Source organism: Vitis vinifera, chromosome 4, assembly GCF_030704535.1.
Source record: "Vitis vinifera cultivar Pinot Noir 40024 chromosome 4, ASM3070453v1".
Classification (NCBI taxonomy): domain Eukaryota; kingdom Viridiplantae; phylum Streptophyta; class Magnoliopsida; order Vitales; family Vitaceae; genus Vitis; species Vitis vinifera.
Genome location: NC_081808.1, coordinates 1,913,533 through 1,929,587, shown reverse-complemented (window position 1 = coordinate 1,929,587; position 16,055 = coordinate 1,913,533). Strand labels below are relative to the sequence as shown.

The 16,055-nt window shown below is 31.9% G+C and overlaps 3 protein-coding genes across 3 annotated transcripts; all 3 read left to right on the top strand.

The window, feature by feature from the left end:
- Positions 1 to 1,886: 1,886 nt before the first annotated feature.
- LOC100254158 (exocyst complex component EXO70A1) lies at positions 1,887 to 5,014 on the top strand. The gene has a single exon (XM_002280450.4). The coding sequence runs from the start codon at positions 2,418 to 2,420 to the stop codon at positions 4,419 to 4,421; it is 2,004 nt and encodes a 667-aa protein (XP_002280486.1). The 5' UTR covers positions 1,887 to 2,417; the 3' UTR covers positions 4,422 to 5,014.
- Positions 5,015 to 10,973: 5,959 nt separating this feature from the next.
- LOC100259275 (protein OXIDATIVE STRESS 3 LIKE 4) lies at positions 10,974 to 12,302 on the top strand. Its single transcript, XM_002280440.5, has 2 exons — positions 10,974 to 11,801; positions 11,926 to 12,302. Exons 1-2 carry the CDS (start codon positions 11,464 to 11,466, stop codon positions 12,248 to 12,250), a joined length of 663 nt encoding a protein of 220 aa, XP_002280476.2. The 5' UTR covers positions 10,974 to 11,463; the 3' UTR covers positions 12,251 to 12,302.
- A 2,411-nt stretch (positions 12,303 to 14,713) lies between these two features.
- Positions 14,714 to 16,017, top strand: LOC100264456 (uncharacterized). The gene is made up of 2 exons (XM_002280425.4): positions 14,714 to 15,179; positions 15,458 to 16,017. The coding sequence occupies exons 1-2, from the start codon at positions 14,772 to 14,774 to the stop codon at positions 15,641 to 15,643; spliced, it is 594 nt and encodes a 197-aa protein (XP_002280461.1). The 5' UTR covers positions 14,714 to 14,771; the 3' UTR covers positions 15,644 to 16,017.
- The last annotated feature ends 38 nt before the right edge of the window (positions 16,018 to 16,055 follow it).

Below are 16,055 nucleotides of genomic sequence, written 5' to 3'. Positions count from 1 at the left end.
GATTCGGTTTAGCTCAAGCAAATTTGTGGTTCAATCGGTTTTTTTGCAAACTCTTAATTTATAGTCAAGTCAAAGTCAACCAATACATCGGAGTGGGTTGACTTTTTTTATTTCTTATTTATTTATTTATTTTTTAACTTTGGCCAGAAGCAACCGGGCTGGGCTGACTATAATTTTATTTTATTTTTAGCTTGGGGTGTAATCATCTACCCAATCCTCCACAAAAATGAAAAGTCAAAATAATCTATTTAAGAAAATAGGTAATTTGTAATTACAATGTTGACAAATGTAAGTGACTGAAACACTCAATTTCACAAAAGGAAGTGACTCCACGTGGCGGATAAAGGAAGTGCCAGCTAAGCAAACCAAGGAACTTTCAAGAAAAGTACGAGAATGTAATCCAGCTAATAAGCGTCAAACCCTCATAGCTTATTTTTGGTCTTATACCCCTACATCTAAACCTAAGCTCTAGACCTCCGTCCAGCTCATCAGCCAAATATGGTCAAAGCATACGTGGCTTTAGGTTTTATATTTTTGGATTTTCTCTCCTTCATTTTTCTATATTTTTCTCTTTTTTTTTTTTCGATACTTTTCAAGAATCAAACATAGAGTTAATATTCAACTCAAAAAATTCCAAAAAGCTAAAAGACAAAAATTATTTATGTTAGTTTATCATGAGCTTTGAGTTGATTTATACATACATATTCTTAGTTTACAAATCAATATATTTCTATCAAAAAAGTATGTTATCGTCGATTATACATGATGATGTGATAAAATCTCTATTGGACAAATTAAATCGGAGATGAAAATATTAAAATTTTAAATTAAAATACATTTTATATGTATTATGAAAATGGAAAAAATCAAGGTATCGAGTAAAAATTTTCGTACTTTGAATCAAAATCATTAAAATTGTATGATAAAATTTGAGCTATTGAATAAAAATATATAGAAATGAGGTGAATGTACAAACAAATGGACCAAGGTGCAATATATGAGATCAGGATACAAAGAGATGAAATTAAAATATAAAGCCACAAAATCTATAAACAAATGAGATTTTGGTACAAAGTCATAAGACCCATAATATGTATATCATATCATTTGATTGGTAGGAGTATAATTTGGATGGATTGGTTAGTTTGATGATTAACCCGAGTACAATCTTAATTAATAAACAAATAACTCATGCCCAGTTTAACTTAACCTTTAACTCAATATACTTAATCAAAGCTCAACCCAACTTTATTTCTTTAGGTTTGGGTCGAGGTCACATTAGAATTAATCAAGTTATATGATTCAAAATCCATTTATAATCTTTTTATATATTTGTATCAAAATTTAAATAATAAATAGAACAAAATTTCAAATAGCAATAAAAAATAAAAAAATAAATTTATATATATTTTTAAATCGATAATTTTTAAATTTTTTTTAAAAATGGATATTATTATAGATGATAACATACATTATAAATATTATAAAAATATTAAATCGAGTTTAAGTTATATTTGAATTATTAGGAAATCTAACCTAAATCCAATTCGAGTATTGAAAATAATTATTCAAATCTGTTCAAGTTGGGTTTCGATTGAGTCACGCTTCAACCCATCAAGATGCATCCTGGGTGATTGTTCTCAATAGTGATGGAAAAAGTAGCCTTTGATGCCATAGTAGAACATATTAGCATTATATTGCAATTTAATTAATAGTTTAACCAATAAAAGACCTATTAATTTACACCAACACCACTAATCATTTCCAATAATAGAATCAAGACCTTAAAATACAAGCTGACGTGGCAAAAGTTTGCGAGTACAAACCGTAGGGTGAAATATCGGACAGGAGGTGAAGGGGGCCACAAAGTAGAGAGAGGAAATTGGACTAGTGGAATGCACTTTGGGGACTAGTCTTACAACGAAGCACAGACTGTGATGTCCTAAAAGCTCTCCCTTTTCACACTCTCAGATTTAGGGTTTTGTTTTTTTCTTCGGAAATTTTTTTTTCTCCTTTTCCATTTTCCCAAATTGTCGATTCTCAATTCGATTCATTATTCTCTATCACACCCATTTCGACTTCCCAGTTTCAGCAAGACCCCAGTTTTTTTTTTGTCCTCTCCAATTCCGAGTGAGTTTCTCTCATTTTCTCTCTAATTTTTGGTTGTTGTGGTGGGTTGAAGTGGGGTTTTTGATTTCTTGTTGTTTGGTTTGATTTGGTGGGGTTGGGTGAAGAAAATGATGTGTGATTTCTGCATGAGTCCCGATTGAGTTTGGCGGATTTTTCTATGTATCCGAGGGCGACGGGTGATATTGACTGTGAAAAAATTCAAACTTGATCGTGATATTGGTTTTGGAGTTGGGTCAGTCCGATTTCAAGCTTACGAACTCTGGATTTTGGGGTTAGGGTTTTGGGAGATGGCGGTGGTGAGTGATAGCATGATCGAGAAACTTGCGTCTGCGAGAAGGTCATTGAAGTCAAGCTTGGAGAAATCAAGGGTGCTAGGGTTAGCTCTAGAGAAAAGCGGGCCTAGATTGGAAGAGATTAATCAAAGATTGCCTTCGCTCGAGGCTGCGGTTCGACCTATTCGAGCCCAGAAGGAAGCCCTTGTCGCAGTTGGCGGTCACATCAATCGAGCTGTCAGCCCTGCTGCGGCGGTTCTGAATGTGTTTGATGCTGTTCACGGGCTCGAAAAATCGCTATTGTCCGATCCCCGCAACGATCTTCCGGGTTATCTCTCAGTGTTGAAAAGGCTTGAGGAGGCATTGAAGTTTCTAGGTGATAATTGTGGGTTAGCGATTCAGTGGTTGGAGGATATAGTGGAGTACTTGGAGGATAATTTGGTTGCCGATGAACGGTATCTTTCGAATTTGAAGAAGTCCCTGAAGAATCTCAGGGAATTGCAGAATGATGAAGAGCGAGTTTGCCTCGATGGCGGGTTATTGGAAGCTGCATTGGATAAATTGGAATGTGAATTCCGGCTTCTCTTGACAGAAAACAGTGTCCCATTACCCATGTCTTCTCCATCGTCTCTGGGAGAACAACCCTGCATTGCCCCATCCCCTTTGCCAGTAATGGTTATACAGAAATTGCAAGCAATCATTGGGAGATTAACTGCAAATAAGAGACTTGAGAAGTGCATTTCTATATATGTTGAGGTTAGGAGTTCCAATGTTAGAGCTAGTTTGCAGGCTCTTGATTTGGATTACTTGGAGATTTCGATCTCCGAATTCAATGATGTGCAGAGCATAGAGGGGTACATAGCTCAGTGGGGCAAGCATTTGGAGTTTGCAGTGAAACATTTGTTTGAGGCAGAGTACAAGCTCTGTAATGATGTCTTTGAGCGGATTGGATTGGATGTTTGGATGGGCTGCTTTGCGAAGATAGCTGCACAAGCGGGAATTCTTGCATTTCTTCAGTTTGGGAAGACGGTTACAGAGAGTAAGAAGGACCCTATCAAGCTGTTGAAGCTATTGGATATCTTTGCATCCTTGAACAAGTTGAGATTGGATTTCAACCGCCTTTTTGGTGGAGGGGCATGTATTGAGATCCAAAACCTGACTAGGGATCTCATCAAAAGCATCATTGAGGGGGCGTCTGAGATTTTCTGGGAACTTTTGTTTCAAGTGGAATTACAGAGGCAAACAGCACCCCCTTCAGATGGGAGTGTTCCAAGACTGGTGAGTTTTCTTACTGATTACTGTAATAGGCTACTTGGGGACAATTATAAGCCGATCTTGACACAAGTTCTTGTTATTCACCGAAACTGGAAGCATGAGAAATTCCAAGAAAGACTACTTGTTGATGCCATTTTAAACATCATTAAAGCTATTGAGAAAAACTTAGAAACATGGTCAAAGGGTTATGAGGATGCTACCCTTGCCAATCTTTTTCTGATGAACAATCACTGGCATTTGCATAAACACTTGAAGGGAACAAAGCTTGGAGATCTTCTGGGGGATTCTTGGTTAAAAGAACATGATCAGTCCAAGGACTACTATGCTGCAATATTCCTGAAAGATAGCTGGGGGAAGCTTCCATCCCTCCTAAGTAGGGAAGGTCTGATGCTGTTCTCAGGTGGGCGTGCTACTGCTCGTGATCTTGTCAAGAAAAGGTTGAAATCTTTCAACGAAGCTTTTGATGACATGTATAAGAAACAGTCCAATTGGGTCGTGTCTGAAAGAGATTTGAGGGACAAAACTTGTCAGCTTATAGTGCAGGCAGTTGTTCCAGTCTACCGGAGCTACATGCAAAACTATGGGCCCTTGGTTGAGCAAGACCCAAGTGCTAGTAAGTATGCAAAGTACACTGTACAGACATTGGAGAATATGCTTGCCTCTCTCTTTCAGCCTAAGCCAGCAAAATATGTCAGTTTCAAAGGAAGGCAGCCTAGTGGGAAATTCAGTAATGGGTTTACCTGATCAATATCATTCTTTGCCTCATGGTTAACCTGAAAGGAAACCATGAGCCAATTCCCTTGCTCCATGGTAGATGGTTAGCCCATTAGCTGTATATACCGATATGCTGAGTGAATTGGCATGTGCAGTATTTTTCTATTATCTTCGGTTTAGAGAAGAAACTTTCTTGAAACTTTGCAATCTCATTTCCCTAAAGGCTCTACCAAATCATGGGTTTCTTGAAGATCATAGGGCAAAGCGAGGATGAACTGAAAACAGAGACCCATTGGATGAGATTAATAGAGAAAACTTTCAGGTATAGCTATTCATTTTTCTTTCATCTTTGCTCATTGATTCAGTTGCTAGGTAGGCAGCAGGAAAAAATCTTTGTTATGTGCTAGATTTCATGTAAGATTCTTTGTTATAAAGTGCATTTGGAACTCTAGCAGTGGCTTTAGTTCTCTTCTCATTAGAGTTTAGATAAGTTTATAAATATCTGAGAACCTTGATTAAATGTTGTTATTTATGCTAGTGGTGGGTGTTACTATTGAGAAAATTACTACTGTATTAGAGCCATGAGTTTACTGCAACAATAAATTGTTCTTCTACTTTCTGCATTTCTTCCTTCTTTTCTATGAATTGTTGCTGCAATTGGTTGAATATGCTTCACTTTTCTTTGTTTCTTCCCATCTCTACACTGTTTTCTTTTTCCTTTTTTGGGTTTCTTTTTGTTTAGGACTCGAGAGGTTTAGATAGACAAGCATATGGAAAGGATGTGCTAGACGTTGGAGATAATGATTTATGACCGTTAATATAGTGGGCTTTGTCCCAAACTCTGATGCATAGAGTGGGGCTTGCATTTCTTTATTCTGCTGCATGCATGCCTTCAATTATTATGTCCACCACCATTTCACTTTTCTCAATTTTTTTTTTAGGGAAAATCCATCCCATTTGAAAACTTTTTTTTTTTTAAATGTTAAAATATAATTTTGATTTATGACTATGTTTGGGTAAAAACTGATTTTTAGATTTAAAAACATATTTGATATATATGTATTTTTTTTGAGAACTTGATTTGAAAATAAATTGACTTTTTATAACATATTTTAATTATTTTTCTTTTTCTTTTTATTTATGAATAATTTTAAAAAATAATTGAATAAATATGAAGAACAAGGAACAAGGAAAATAAAATACTATAAATAAAAGTTATTTTTAAAAAACATTTGAAAATGTAGAAAATTGGTTGATATAATCTTGAATTCTTAAACAAACTTTTGTTTTAGGAACTATTTAAAAAATGTTTTTAAAAACTAATTTTTGGGAATTGTTTTAAAAGACATCCCAAACTAGCCTTATAATTCTCAAAATATGGGGTCTTCCATTTTTACTTTATAATAAAATTTTAATTAATTAATTTTTTTTAAAAAAAATATTAAAATTAACTTTAATCTTTGACAAAAATATTTTCAAAATGTTTTAAAGGTGAATGTTGCGTGTACATGCAAGAAAACCATTGGAGTAAAACAAAACATCCTTACCATAGTAGAATATTCATAGGGTGCTTTTCCCATGAGTTTGTCTCCTAACCATAGTTAAGAAGCATGCATTATAAAACCATAGTTAAGAGTTTGTTTGGATGACACGTCTATGCTATTTTACTTTAATTTTTTTTCCACATCATATTCATCTTCTTTTTTTCATTTGTTTCCTCTCTCCCTAATCTTTTTCACAACTTAATCTAATAACCCATCTTCTTCTTCCTTTTGTTTTTTTATATTTTTTTCCTTTCTTTTTCTTCTTTCATCTTCTCCATTTAAGGGTTTTTTTTTCTAACCCCACTTCATCTTTTTTCTTCCATCTCAATCAAATTAATTTTCCAATCTTTTCCCAACCAAACTAATCTTCTTTCTCAATGCTCAGTCCAGCCTCCATCTCAGTGCTAATATTCAAAGTCAAATGCTCATATATTGGTGGTAAGCATGGTTAAAAGGCATGCATTATTCTCCATCTTCTTCTTCCTTTGGCCCTTTTTTTCTTCCTTTCATCTTCTCCTTTTTAAGGTTTTCCTAAACCCACCTGATCTTTCTTCCTCCCTCTTATGAAAAATAATTTTCCTTTCCCAACCAAACAAATCTTCTTCATAATACTAAATCCAATCTTCAATTTCTTCTGCCTCAACGTAAGAAAAGCCCCTATTCAAAATCAAATACTCATATATTCATGGGTCTTTGAAACTAAGTTAGGGTTTTAGAGTCGCAGTATGGGTTTCTAAGCTCAATCAAACTTAGAAGAAAATGAAGCAAAAACATAAGGAAATATAATTTTAGATCAAAATTTGTTGGTTCATTTGAAGTTTGGTTGAGCTTTAGACTTGAGTTAAGACCTTGACTTAAAATCTCAAAGTCAATGAATGAATGTTAGGGAAAAATGTGTGGATGCCTTCTCATATTATTTACAACTGAGTGGGCATTTTCTCGATGTTTTAATATTGTATTGACACTAACAATGATTTTCATAGAAAATGATGAATCATTAAAAACTTAGGATTCTTAGAACAAATAGACGTATCCTGAGCATAAAAAATGTTATCATTCATGTAAAACAATCCATTATTATTATTATTATTATTTATGATTTTTTTTCTCACATCATATTCAACTTCTTTCGGTTCTTTTTCTCTTTTCTTAATCTTCTTCTCTTATTTGAACTCTAAGGTGGTGTTTGTTTTTTTGGTTTTTTTGTTGAAAACCATTTAGTTTTAGAATTTAGGTTGTTTATTTTTTTGCTTTTTCATGATTTATTATAAACTTTTTACTAAATAGAAAAAGCCAAAATATGTGACTTTTTTTAAATAAAAAAAATAACACAATGATTTTTTTTTTGCTTTTTAATACTTAATAGAAATAAAATACTAAAAAACAAACAACCTAATATTTAATACTATTAAGTATTAAGGTTCTATTTAGAATTAAGTAAAAAAACAAACACCACCTAAAACTCCATCCTTTTTTTTTACTCGTATCATTCCCACATCATATTCAACTTCTTTCATTTTTTTTTATTTTTTCCTAATCTTCTTCACTTATTCCTACGGTAAAACCTCATCATTTTCTTCCTTGTGTCCTTCCCACATCATATTCAACTTTTTCTTTCATTTCTTTTTCTCTTTTCCTAATCTTCTTCTCGTATTTGAACTCTAAGGACTTGTTTGGTTGTTGTTTTCAAGAACTATTTTCTATTATTAAAAACACAAAACACTAAAAACATGTTTGGGGAAAGGGGTGTGTTTTTTTTTTTTTTTTTTGTGTTTTCCATGTTTTCAAAAACTATTTTTTTGAAAACAATGAAGATATGTTTTCATTGTTTTTTTATTGTTCAAATAATAGGTTGTTTTTTGTGTTTTTTTTCCTTCTTTTTATGTTTTCCTAGCTGTTTTTTGTGTTTTCACGAAGGTAAGTTCCACCCAACCATCATACCCCTACTAGTAAGCTCTTTCTTCTTCCTTAAATTATTGAAATTAATATACTTACACGTGGTTTCAAATTCATCATTTCCTTAAGAAAATTATAATTAGTGTAAAAAATTCAAAATTGAATTTATTTTTTAAATTTAAGTAAATTGTCATATAAAAATTATTTATATATTTATAATATCAAGATAATGGAAGAAAACACTTTATTAATTTAAAAAAAAAATCAAACATGTTTTTTGTTTTACTTATTCTAGTTTTTTTTTTTTTTTATTAACTCAACCAAACATGTTTTTTTTTTCTTTTAGAATTTAATTCCCAAACACTTTTTTCTTTTTTTTCCGAAAATATCAAAAACTATTCTCAAAAGTTGTTTTCCAGAACAGTTTTCAACAACAACAACAATCAAACAAACCCTAAAACTCCATCATTTTCTTCCTTGTATCCTTCCCACATCATATTCAACTTCTTTTTTCATTTCTTTTTCTTTTTTTCTAATCTTCTTTTCTTATTCCGACTCTAAAACTCCATTTTCTTCCTTGTGTCATTCTCACGTCATATTCATCCTCTTCTTCCTTGTATCCTTCTTTCTTTTGCTTTTTCCTTTCATTTCCTTTCACCTCATTATATTCATCTCCCCTCTCAATCAAATTAATTTTCCCATCTCCCCCTCTCCCCAACCCTTCCATTCTTTTTTATTTTTTATTTTTTATTTGTTTGGGAAGAATTGTGTTTTAAGGGTCTTCATATTCTAGCAATTAGACCAACATCCATAAAAGATGCATAATTGATGATAAGTCCATGGAAATAGGAAACATGAAATTGCAAATCTAACTTTCCACTTCTTTTTTATATATATATAAAAAAATACTCATTTTGAACAAAAATACCCTCACTTTTTCTTTTAAAACACACATGTAAATAATAAAAATATTAAAAGGTATTTATATAAAAAATAAATTACTCTTTAAGTTCACAAAAACGTTAGTTTCACAAATTTGAAATATTTTCATCCCTTCTAATCAATTAATCCTAATTATATCTGCATGTTTTTCTTAATTTTTATAGTTTTTTTTTTATAAAAAATAATTGAAAATATTATTCACATATGTGCATAAATTTTTTTTTTGTTTTTTTACATTTTTACACATGTACAAGATATTTGTACTAGATATACAAAGTTTATTATGAATATATTTACATGTTTTTTTATATTTTCTTTGTTTGTTTTTTATATCAAATAATGGAACATTGTTTTATAGACAGACCTAAAGATCAAATATTTTTATTTTATTTTTCATAATTTTACACATATACAAGATACTTTACTAAATATATATAAGACATTTATATTAACTGTACAAATTTTTAAGCACATTAAGGGTATTATTGGTATTTTTAGCTAACAAAATTTTCAAATGTTTCTTATATCAATTATGTATAAATTTCTATCTTTCGTACCCAAATACGCATTTTATACATACCTTAAACCCATTTACAATAATGAAATTTTTGCAATTGAAGCTAATATCAAGGGATGGTGGTACAAGTTTTCCTAAATACTATTATTTTATTCCTTTTTTTTTTATATATATAACTGTATTTTTATTTTATTTATTAATTGCATGATAAAACACTTGAAGTTATTTTCATTATAAAATTTTACAATTATCTTCATCTCATATTTATTTTAAATTTTCATATTATTGTATAAAATATCTTAATATATTGTTACAAATACAATATTTTCATCTTTTTAATATGCTTAGGTAATTGACTATAGTGAACATGTTATTGAATCTAAAGGATATATATTTTCAAAAAAATATTTCTTTTATTCAAGCAAAACAATAAATTCTTATAAGATAAAAAATAAAAAATAAAATAAAAGAAAATTCTTGCACAAAATATGACCAAAATTTTTTTTTTATTAAAACCCATTTTTAAATTATTAAATTAGAGCATATTCTAGTTTATAATACACGATAAAGCTATTAGGGAAAAAGTTATTGATATTTTATATTGTAAACTCAACTAATCATGTAGACTAATTTTAGAGCTATTCAATGAATACAAAGCTGACAATATCTAGATACAGAAATAGAAAGCCGACAGGATCTACGTATAAAAAGCAAAATGTTTTAAATAGTCATAGTATAAAAGTCGAAATTACAATGACCAAGGATTTTTTGAAGCCAAACACTCAAGTTAAAATTGACCTAATATAAAAATCATTGCTTAAGGATTACAAATGACTAAGTGGTACCAAAATTGATTAAATTTATGAGAAGAGATAAGGTAGGGGACCCAAGTGGCTAAGACCATGAACAAATCAATTGGTCACTCATTTCGTTGACCAAATGTTCTCCAATCATAGCCAATTAATCCATTTATATTATATTTTATGTCTTATTATATACATTTATTCATGAAGAAAACTAGGTTAGAATATTTGTCTACCAATAAGCTCAAGCCCACTATAAATAAATAAATAAATAAGGATTTTAATGCCATGAAAGTGGCCCTAATGGTCATGTCCATTCTCATAAGCTTTTGTTTTTTCATTTTTTATTTTATTTTATATTATTTCGTTTGTGGGTAAGAGCGAATGGAAGTTGTTAAGGATTTAAGTCAAATATGTTGGATGGTTTAAATTTAATATTTTAATCCAATTTGTAATTGTTTTAAAATAAAAAGAATCTTATAAAACTTGTGAATTACTCAACACAATTTAAAATATTAATTAAATAAAAGTGAAAAGTGTTTTATTTATTTATTTGTTTGTTTTTGTGATTTATTGACTTTTGGGTAACTTTTAATTTTTATTTTAATTATAAAAATAGAAAATAAATGCATTACTAATTTTAAAAATAATTTTATTATATTTTACAATAAGATATTGTGTATGCTATTATATTTATTTTTAATATAAAATTGAAAATTACAATGGAATTTTTGGAAAATTACCATATATTTTAGATAATTAAAAATAATTTAATTTGCTATATGTCATCCAAAAAGGTAAATTTTAATTTAAAATATATTTATTTAAATATCCATATAATCCAATTATAAAGTCAATTTATGAATTAATATTAAAAAAAAAAGGTAAGGATATTTATTTATGAAAATTAGGAAGAATATAATGATAAAACAAAAAAAGGAAAGGCGAAAATAAAAGAGGATAAGAGGGTGGATTTTTATTTTTTTTCCCGGTGTCTGTGCCACGTCATCTGAACATGTCAAACCCGGCCGTCGATGCGCCGCCGGGGCACGTTACTTTCGCTCTCTATAATTTATATATATAATAATTTATATATACATAGAGAAATGATAGAGGTGGTCTCTATGGTATTTTTCTCTCTCTACTTTCTCTCTTGACTGTGTGCATGGAGACCAGGTGTTTCTCTGCCCGTCTAACTCCTTAACCTTCACACCCTTCGGCCCTAAACGTGCGCACCTTTCCTCGCTCTGTGTTTCTCTCTCGATTGATGACATCGCCCCTGATTTGGAAGCCCAAGAGAAGGAGAAGACGAGGAGGAGGAGGAGGAGGAGGAGGAGGAGGAGCAGAGCCGCAGCGCAGCCGCAGCAGCCATGGAGGTTATGGTGGAGGTGTCTTCGATCCCGGCGTACGTTGGCGGGATGACGCAGGATAAGCAGAGGGAGGAGGAGGTTGGAGGCGGCGTGGTGGTGGGTCGCTTTTCCGGCCAGAGGGACAAAGGGGGGTTTCTGAGTGGATCGGGGAAGAGGGGCGTCGGATCGGAGAAGCCGGAGGAGTCGTCGGAGGCTTCTTCGCTCGGTAATCTCAGCGATGACGAGGACGACGAGGGGGACGACGTCGTTTCATCAAGCGGTGGTGGAGGTAACGACGTCGTATCGGCTAACGCAGGCTTCGCTTCTCTGGGTTCCCTGGAGGACTCTCTTCCCATCAAGTGAGTTCCAGACGAAAACCCATCATTTTCCATGGAATCAAACAGAAACAGAATTAATCCACACAACAGCTCCCATGAACTGATTTTCCATCATTTTCTCTATCGTTTTCTCTCGTTTTCTCAGGAGGGGGTTGTCGAATTGTTTCTCGGGAAGATCAAAGTCGTTTGCGAATCTATCAGACGTGAACACGGTGGCGGATTTGCAGAAGGAAGAGAATCCATTCAACAAGAGGAGAAGAACCCTGATTGCATACAAGCTGTCGAGAAAAAATTCAGGTTTCTACAGTTGGCAAAACCCAAATTCAATGCCTCTTTTGACCCTCAAAGAAGACCCAAATCAAGAGAACAACTCATCAGAAGACGAAGAAGAAGACAGAGAACAAAAACTCCATCAGAGGAAGTTCAAGACCTTCAAATCAACAAGCTGTTTTTCTCTTGCAGATCTGTAAAACCACCCAAAAATAAACGAATAAATAAATAAATTTGGTGTTTTTTGACAAATTTAATGTCTTTTTGTGTTGTATTTCTGATATGGATATGGGAATAATCTATGTAAAGACAAAAACGCCCTCCATCTTACGAGGCCAAGCGGTTGTACAATAGGGGTAACATTGGCTTTTCATATTGGGTGGGAGTGAGAGACGACAATGAAAAGTGGGTGCCCACTGAGATTGCCCTTTTTCAACACTAATCTCCTTGGAATTGTCAAAAAATGGCATCCCCACAATTATTTTTTGTTTTATTTATTTATTTTTATTTTTATAAGGTAATGCTTGCCAACTTCAACTTTCTTACAAAATATGATCCTTTATCTTAAAGGGTAACCTTTATATTCTAGGACACTCCAAACCCTTATAGGAAGGGTTTGTGGTTCTTATATTTGGCAAATCTAGCATCAAATTTTATAACCATACTTTACTAAGACCTTGTTTGGTTAAGGAGGAGCCAAAAGCTCACCCTTTGCTTTTCGGTGATACCAAACCCTACAACTCCTCTAAACAAACAATGCTAAATATGTTTCGCAAATTAAAGTGTTGTCGATAATTAAAGTGTTGTTGAAATAAGTTTTCCCCTTTCCTTTGGTATGGTTTCTATTCAGAATATTTTTAGTAAAAGTGTTTGATTTGACATTATTTATAAGAGAATCAATTATAATTATTTATCTAAAAAAACATTATAAGTGATTCTTTACTAACTATTTTTCAAAATTTTTAAAGTGTTTTCTAAATTTTGGCAAACACTTGATTTTGTTTCAAAAACATTTTTTAAGTTATAAGTGTTTTCTAAAATTATTGTCAAATGAATTCTAAAAGCGTGTTTAATGATGATTTTAAAAAACATTTCTAGTTTTTTTTACACTTAAATGATAAAAAAATTTAACAAAAAAGTTAAAAACGTTTTTTATAATCACTATTAAATGAGTTCTAAGAATGTGTTTGATAATAATATTATAAAGTGTTTTTATTATTTTTATTTAAAAAATTTTATTTTTCAAGTATTAGAAAAATTAGAAATACTTCCTAAAATTATTATTAAACACACTCTAAGTATGTTTGATATTTTAATTTTCTAAAAAACGTTATTGAAAAATCATTTTTTAATAAATTTATAATTAATATTTTGTATTAATTTTCTCTTAATTTTACCGGGAGCTACAAACTTCTATATTTCAATGCTAAATATTCAATTATTAAAAACTTCTATATTTTTAAATGGATAGAAACAAATGATAAGACCTACAAAATCAATAAATATTTTATTAAATATTAATCTATCTTGTACCCAATTTCTCTAAACAATAGCATATAATTTCTAAATCTAAACATACATTCTTTTTAAATTATCAAGTGTATCATTTATTGTATAGGAAAGTATTTTCATTTCTTACCTATCGTATAGATAGGTTTATACATAGTCTATGGTCATTAATTGCCCCAATGAATTATGATTTTGTGTCATGATGGATATACATCCTATGTAAGATGTATAGATGCTTAAATGGGAGAATATCATCAAGAATCAAAATATGGGAATTAATGACAATTTGACTCCTTATGGTTTGTTGTCACTAGGCAAATATAATCCATCTTAATACGTTCACATATTAGACCAATTTATTCACCCAAACCTAGTAGCACCCTCTTTGCTTAAAATGAGAGATTTTGCCATAACACAAATAGATTAATTTTAAAAATATTATTAATACTAAGGGTGCCTTAGATCGTCATATGGAAGATCGAGATGGGAGATAGGAAATCGATGCTTCTTTTTATTTTTATTTTTTCAAAAGAAATAAAGTTTTTTTTTTCAAAGTTTCACTCCTAATCCTACTTTTTTGATTCTTCAAATTAGAAATAATTATTCATTTATTTTAATAGGAACAAATAAATATCAAACCTTAGTTCCTTTGTCGGGTTATTTATGTGTAGAGGTGATAATTTGTATTGATGGGTCATGATTGTATCGTGTCAAAACTTATATATTATATTATTTGGGTCCAAACCCAACACTAATGATAATCGTGTAAAAAAAAAACTCAAATACTACCTAATTATTAAACAGGTAACACATCATGTAATTCATTTAATAATTATATTTTTTTATTTAATAATTAAGTTGAATTAGGTCTTATGTAAATCTATATGATTAATATTTTAATTAATTATATTTATGACTCCATTAACCTATTCGTTTAAAATGAGTCAAATACAGATTAAATAATTTAAAGTTATGAATAAGTTAATCAATGAGATTTTTAAATGGGTGGATTTAGGTTCAATTTGTGTTATATAAGTTAATTAAAAAAGTACTTATTTATTAAACAGTTATGTAGATCAACGATTCAAATCCAAGAAAAACGTATTGAATCGTATTGATGCATTTGGTCAATCAAAACTAGTGTATGGGAGAGTCCCATGGGCCATAGCCCATAACAAAATTTCAAAGGGAGACGCACAGCAATTTGGTGCTATGGTGAGTGACCCTAACATTTTCCCTTCGCCGCACATGGTGACGGGGTTCTCTCTCCGCCCGGTTACATCCTCCATTTCTCATTTTCCTCCAAAACATAGGGTTAGGTTTAGGGTTTCTGAGTCACTCTCTTTCCCAATTCGGACACCGAGTCGACTCAGTTCCAAGCAAATGAGCACCGAATCTGCCGCAGACTCAAATGCCATCGTCTCCAGCGACGGAAAAGCGGCAAACCCCGATATTCTGGTGCAGTACGTAGTTCTCCGGCGAGACCTGATCGAGAAGTGGCCGCTGGGGAGCATCGTCACGCAGGGCTGCCATGCTTCAGTGTGTGCGATTTGGGCTTACAAAGACGATCCCCACACGATCGAGTACTGCAGCCCGGAAAATATTGATTCAATGCATAAGGTATTTGTTCGCGATTTTCTTTCCTTCAGTTGTTTGGATTGTAGGATTTGTTTGGCATCCTGTGAAAAGTTCGATCTTTTTGTTGAATTTGTGACATGGTTCTTCGAAAATTTTGTTGATTTGAATACGAAATTTAAGAAATATTGATTGAAGAAACTTTTGCCCAAAATTTCCCAAATTCAATCAACTTGTTTTGGGTGTGAATCCCGTACTATTGCCGAAACTTATAGAGGACTGCAAACAGTAAACATAAGAAATCTGTTTTTTGGAGAGTGTAGGTAACCCTTGAAGTGAAGGGAGAAACCCAGATGGAGAACCTGGTGGAGAAGCTGAGAGCAGGTGGCATTGCTCACAAGCTGTGGATTGAACAACCTGAGAACATTCCCACTTGTCTTGCTACCAAGCCCTACCCCAAATCCATTGTATCGCCATTCTTCAGAAAGCTCAAGCTCTGCAAGTCATGAAGTTGGTAACATTTTTTCTGGTTCCTGCAAACAATGCTGCAAATTGTGGATGGATTGCAGGGACTAGAGTGTTTCTTTTTTTAATTCCCCAATACTGAAGCTAGATGAAGAAAAACAACTGAAAATGCAGAGATGCAAGAGTGGAGATCTACCTCCTCAGAGGACATTTATGTTGTAGGAACGAACATGTAACTCATTTCGCTTCCCCCCCTTTTTTTTTTTTGTTAAATTTTGGTCTAAACTTGCAATCCATGGACTAGGAGATATCAATTGTTTAGTATAATTATTATGTATTTGAATTGTTGAAAGGCAAAATTCAACAGATTGAAATTGGGAGGTTAATTGTAAAAGTTAATGAAAACTCCTTCGTAAAATACCACTGCTTTCTTCAATGATTTTGAACAGATATTTT

Coding starts and splice junctions, on each gene's coding strand:
- LOC100254158 (XM_002280450.4), top strand. CDS start 2,418: ATGGCGGTGGTGAGTGATAGCATGATCGAGAAACTTGCGTCTGCGAGA.
- LOC100259275 (XM_002280440.5), top strand. CDS start 11,464: ATGGAGGTTATGGTGGAGGTGTCTTCGATCCCGGCGTACGTTGGCGGG. Junction 11,802..11,925: donor GAGGACTCTCTTCCCATCAA/GTGAGTTCCAGA, acceptor TCGTTTTCTCAG/GAGGGGGTTGTCGAATTGTT.
- LOC100264456 (XM_002280425.4), top strand. CDS start 14,772: ATGGTGAGTGACCCTAACATTTTCCCTTCGCCGCACATGGTGACGGGG. Junction 15,180..15,457: donor ATATTGATTCAATGCATAAG/GTATTTGTTCGC, acceptor TGGAGAGTGTAG/GTAACCCTTGAAGTGAAGGG.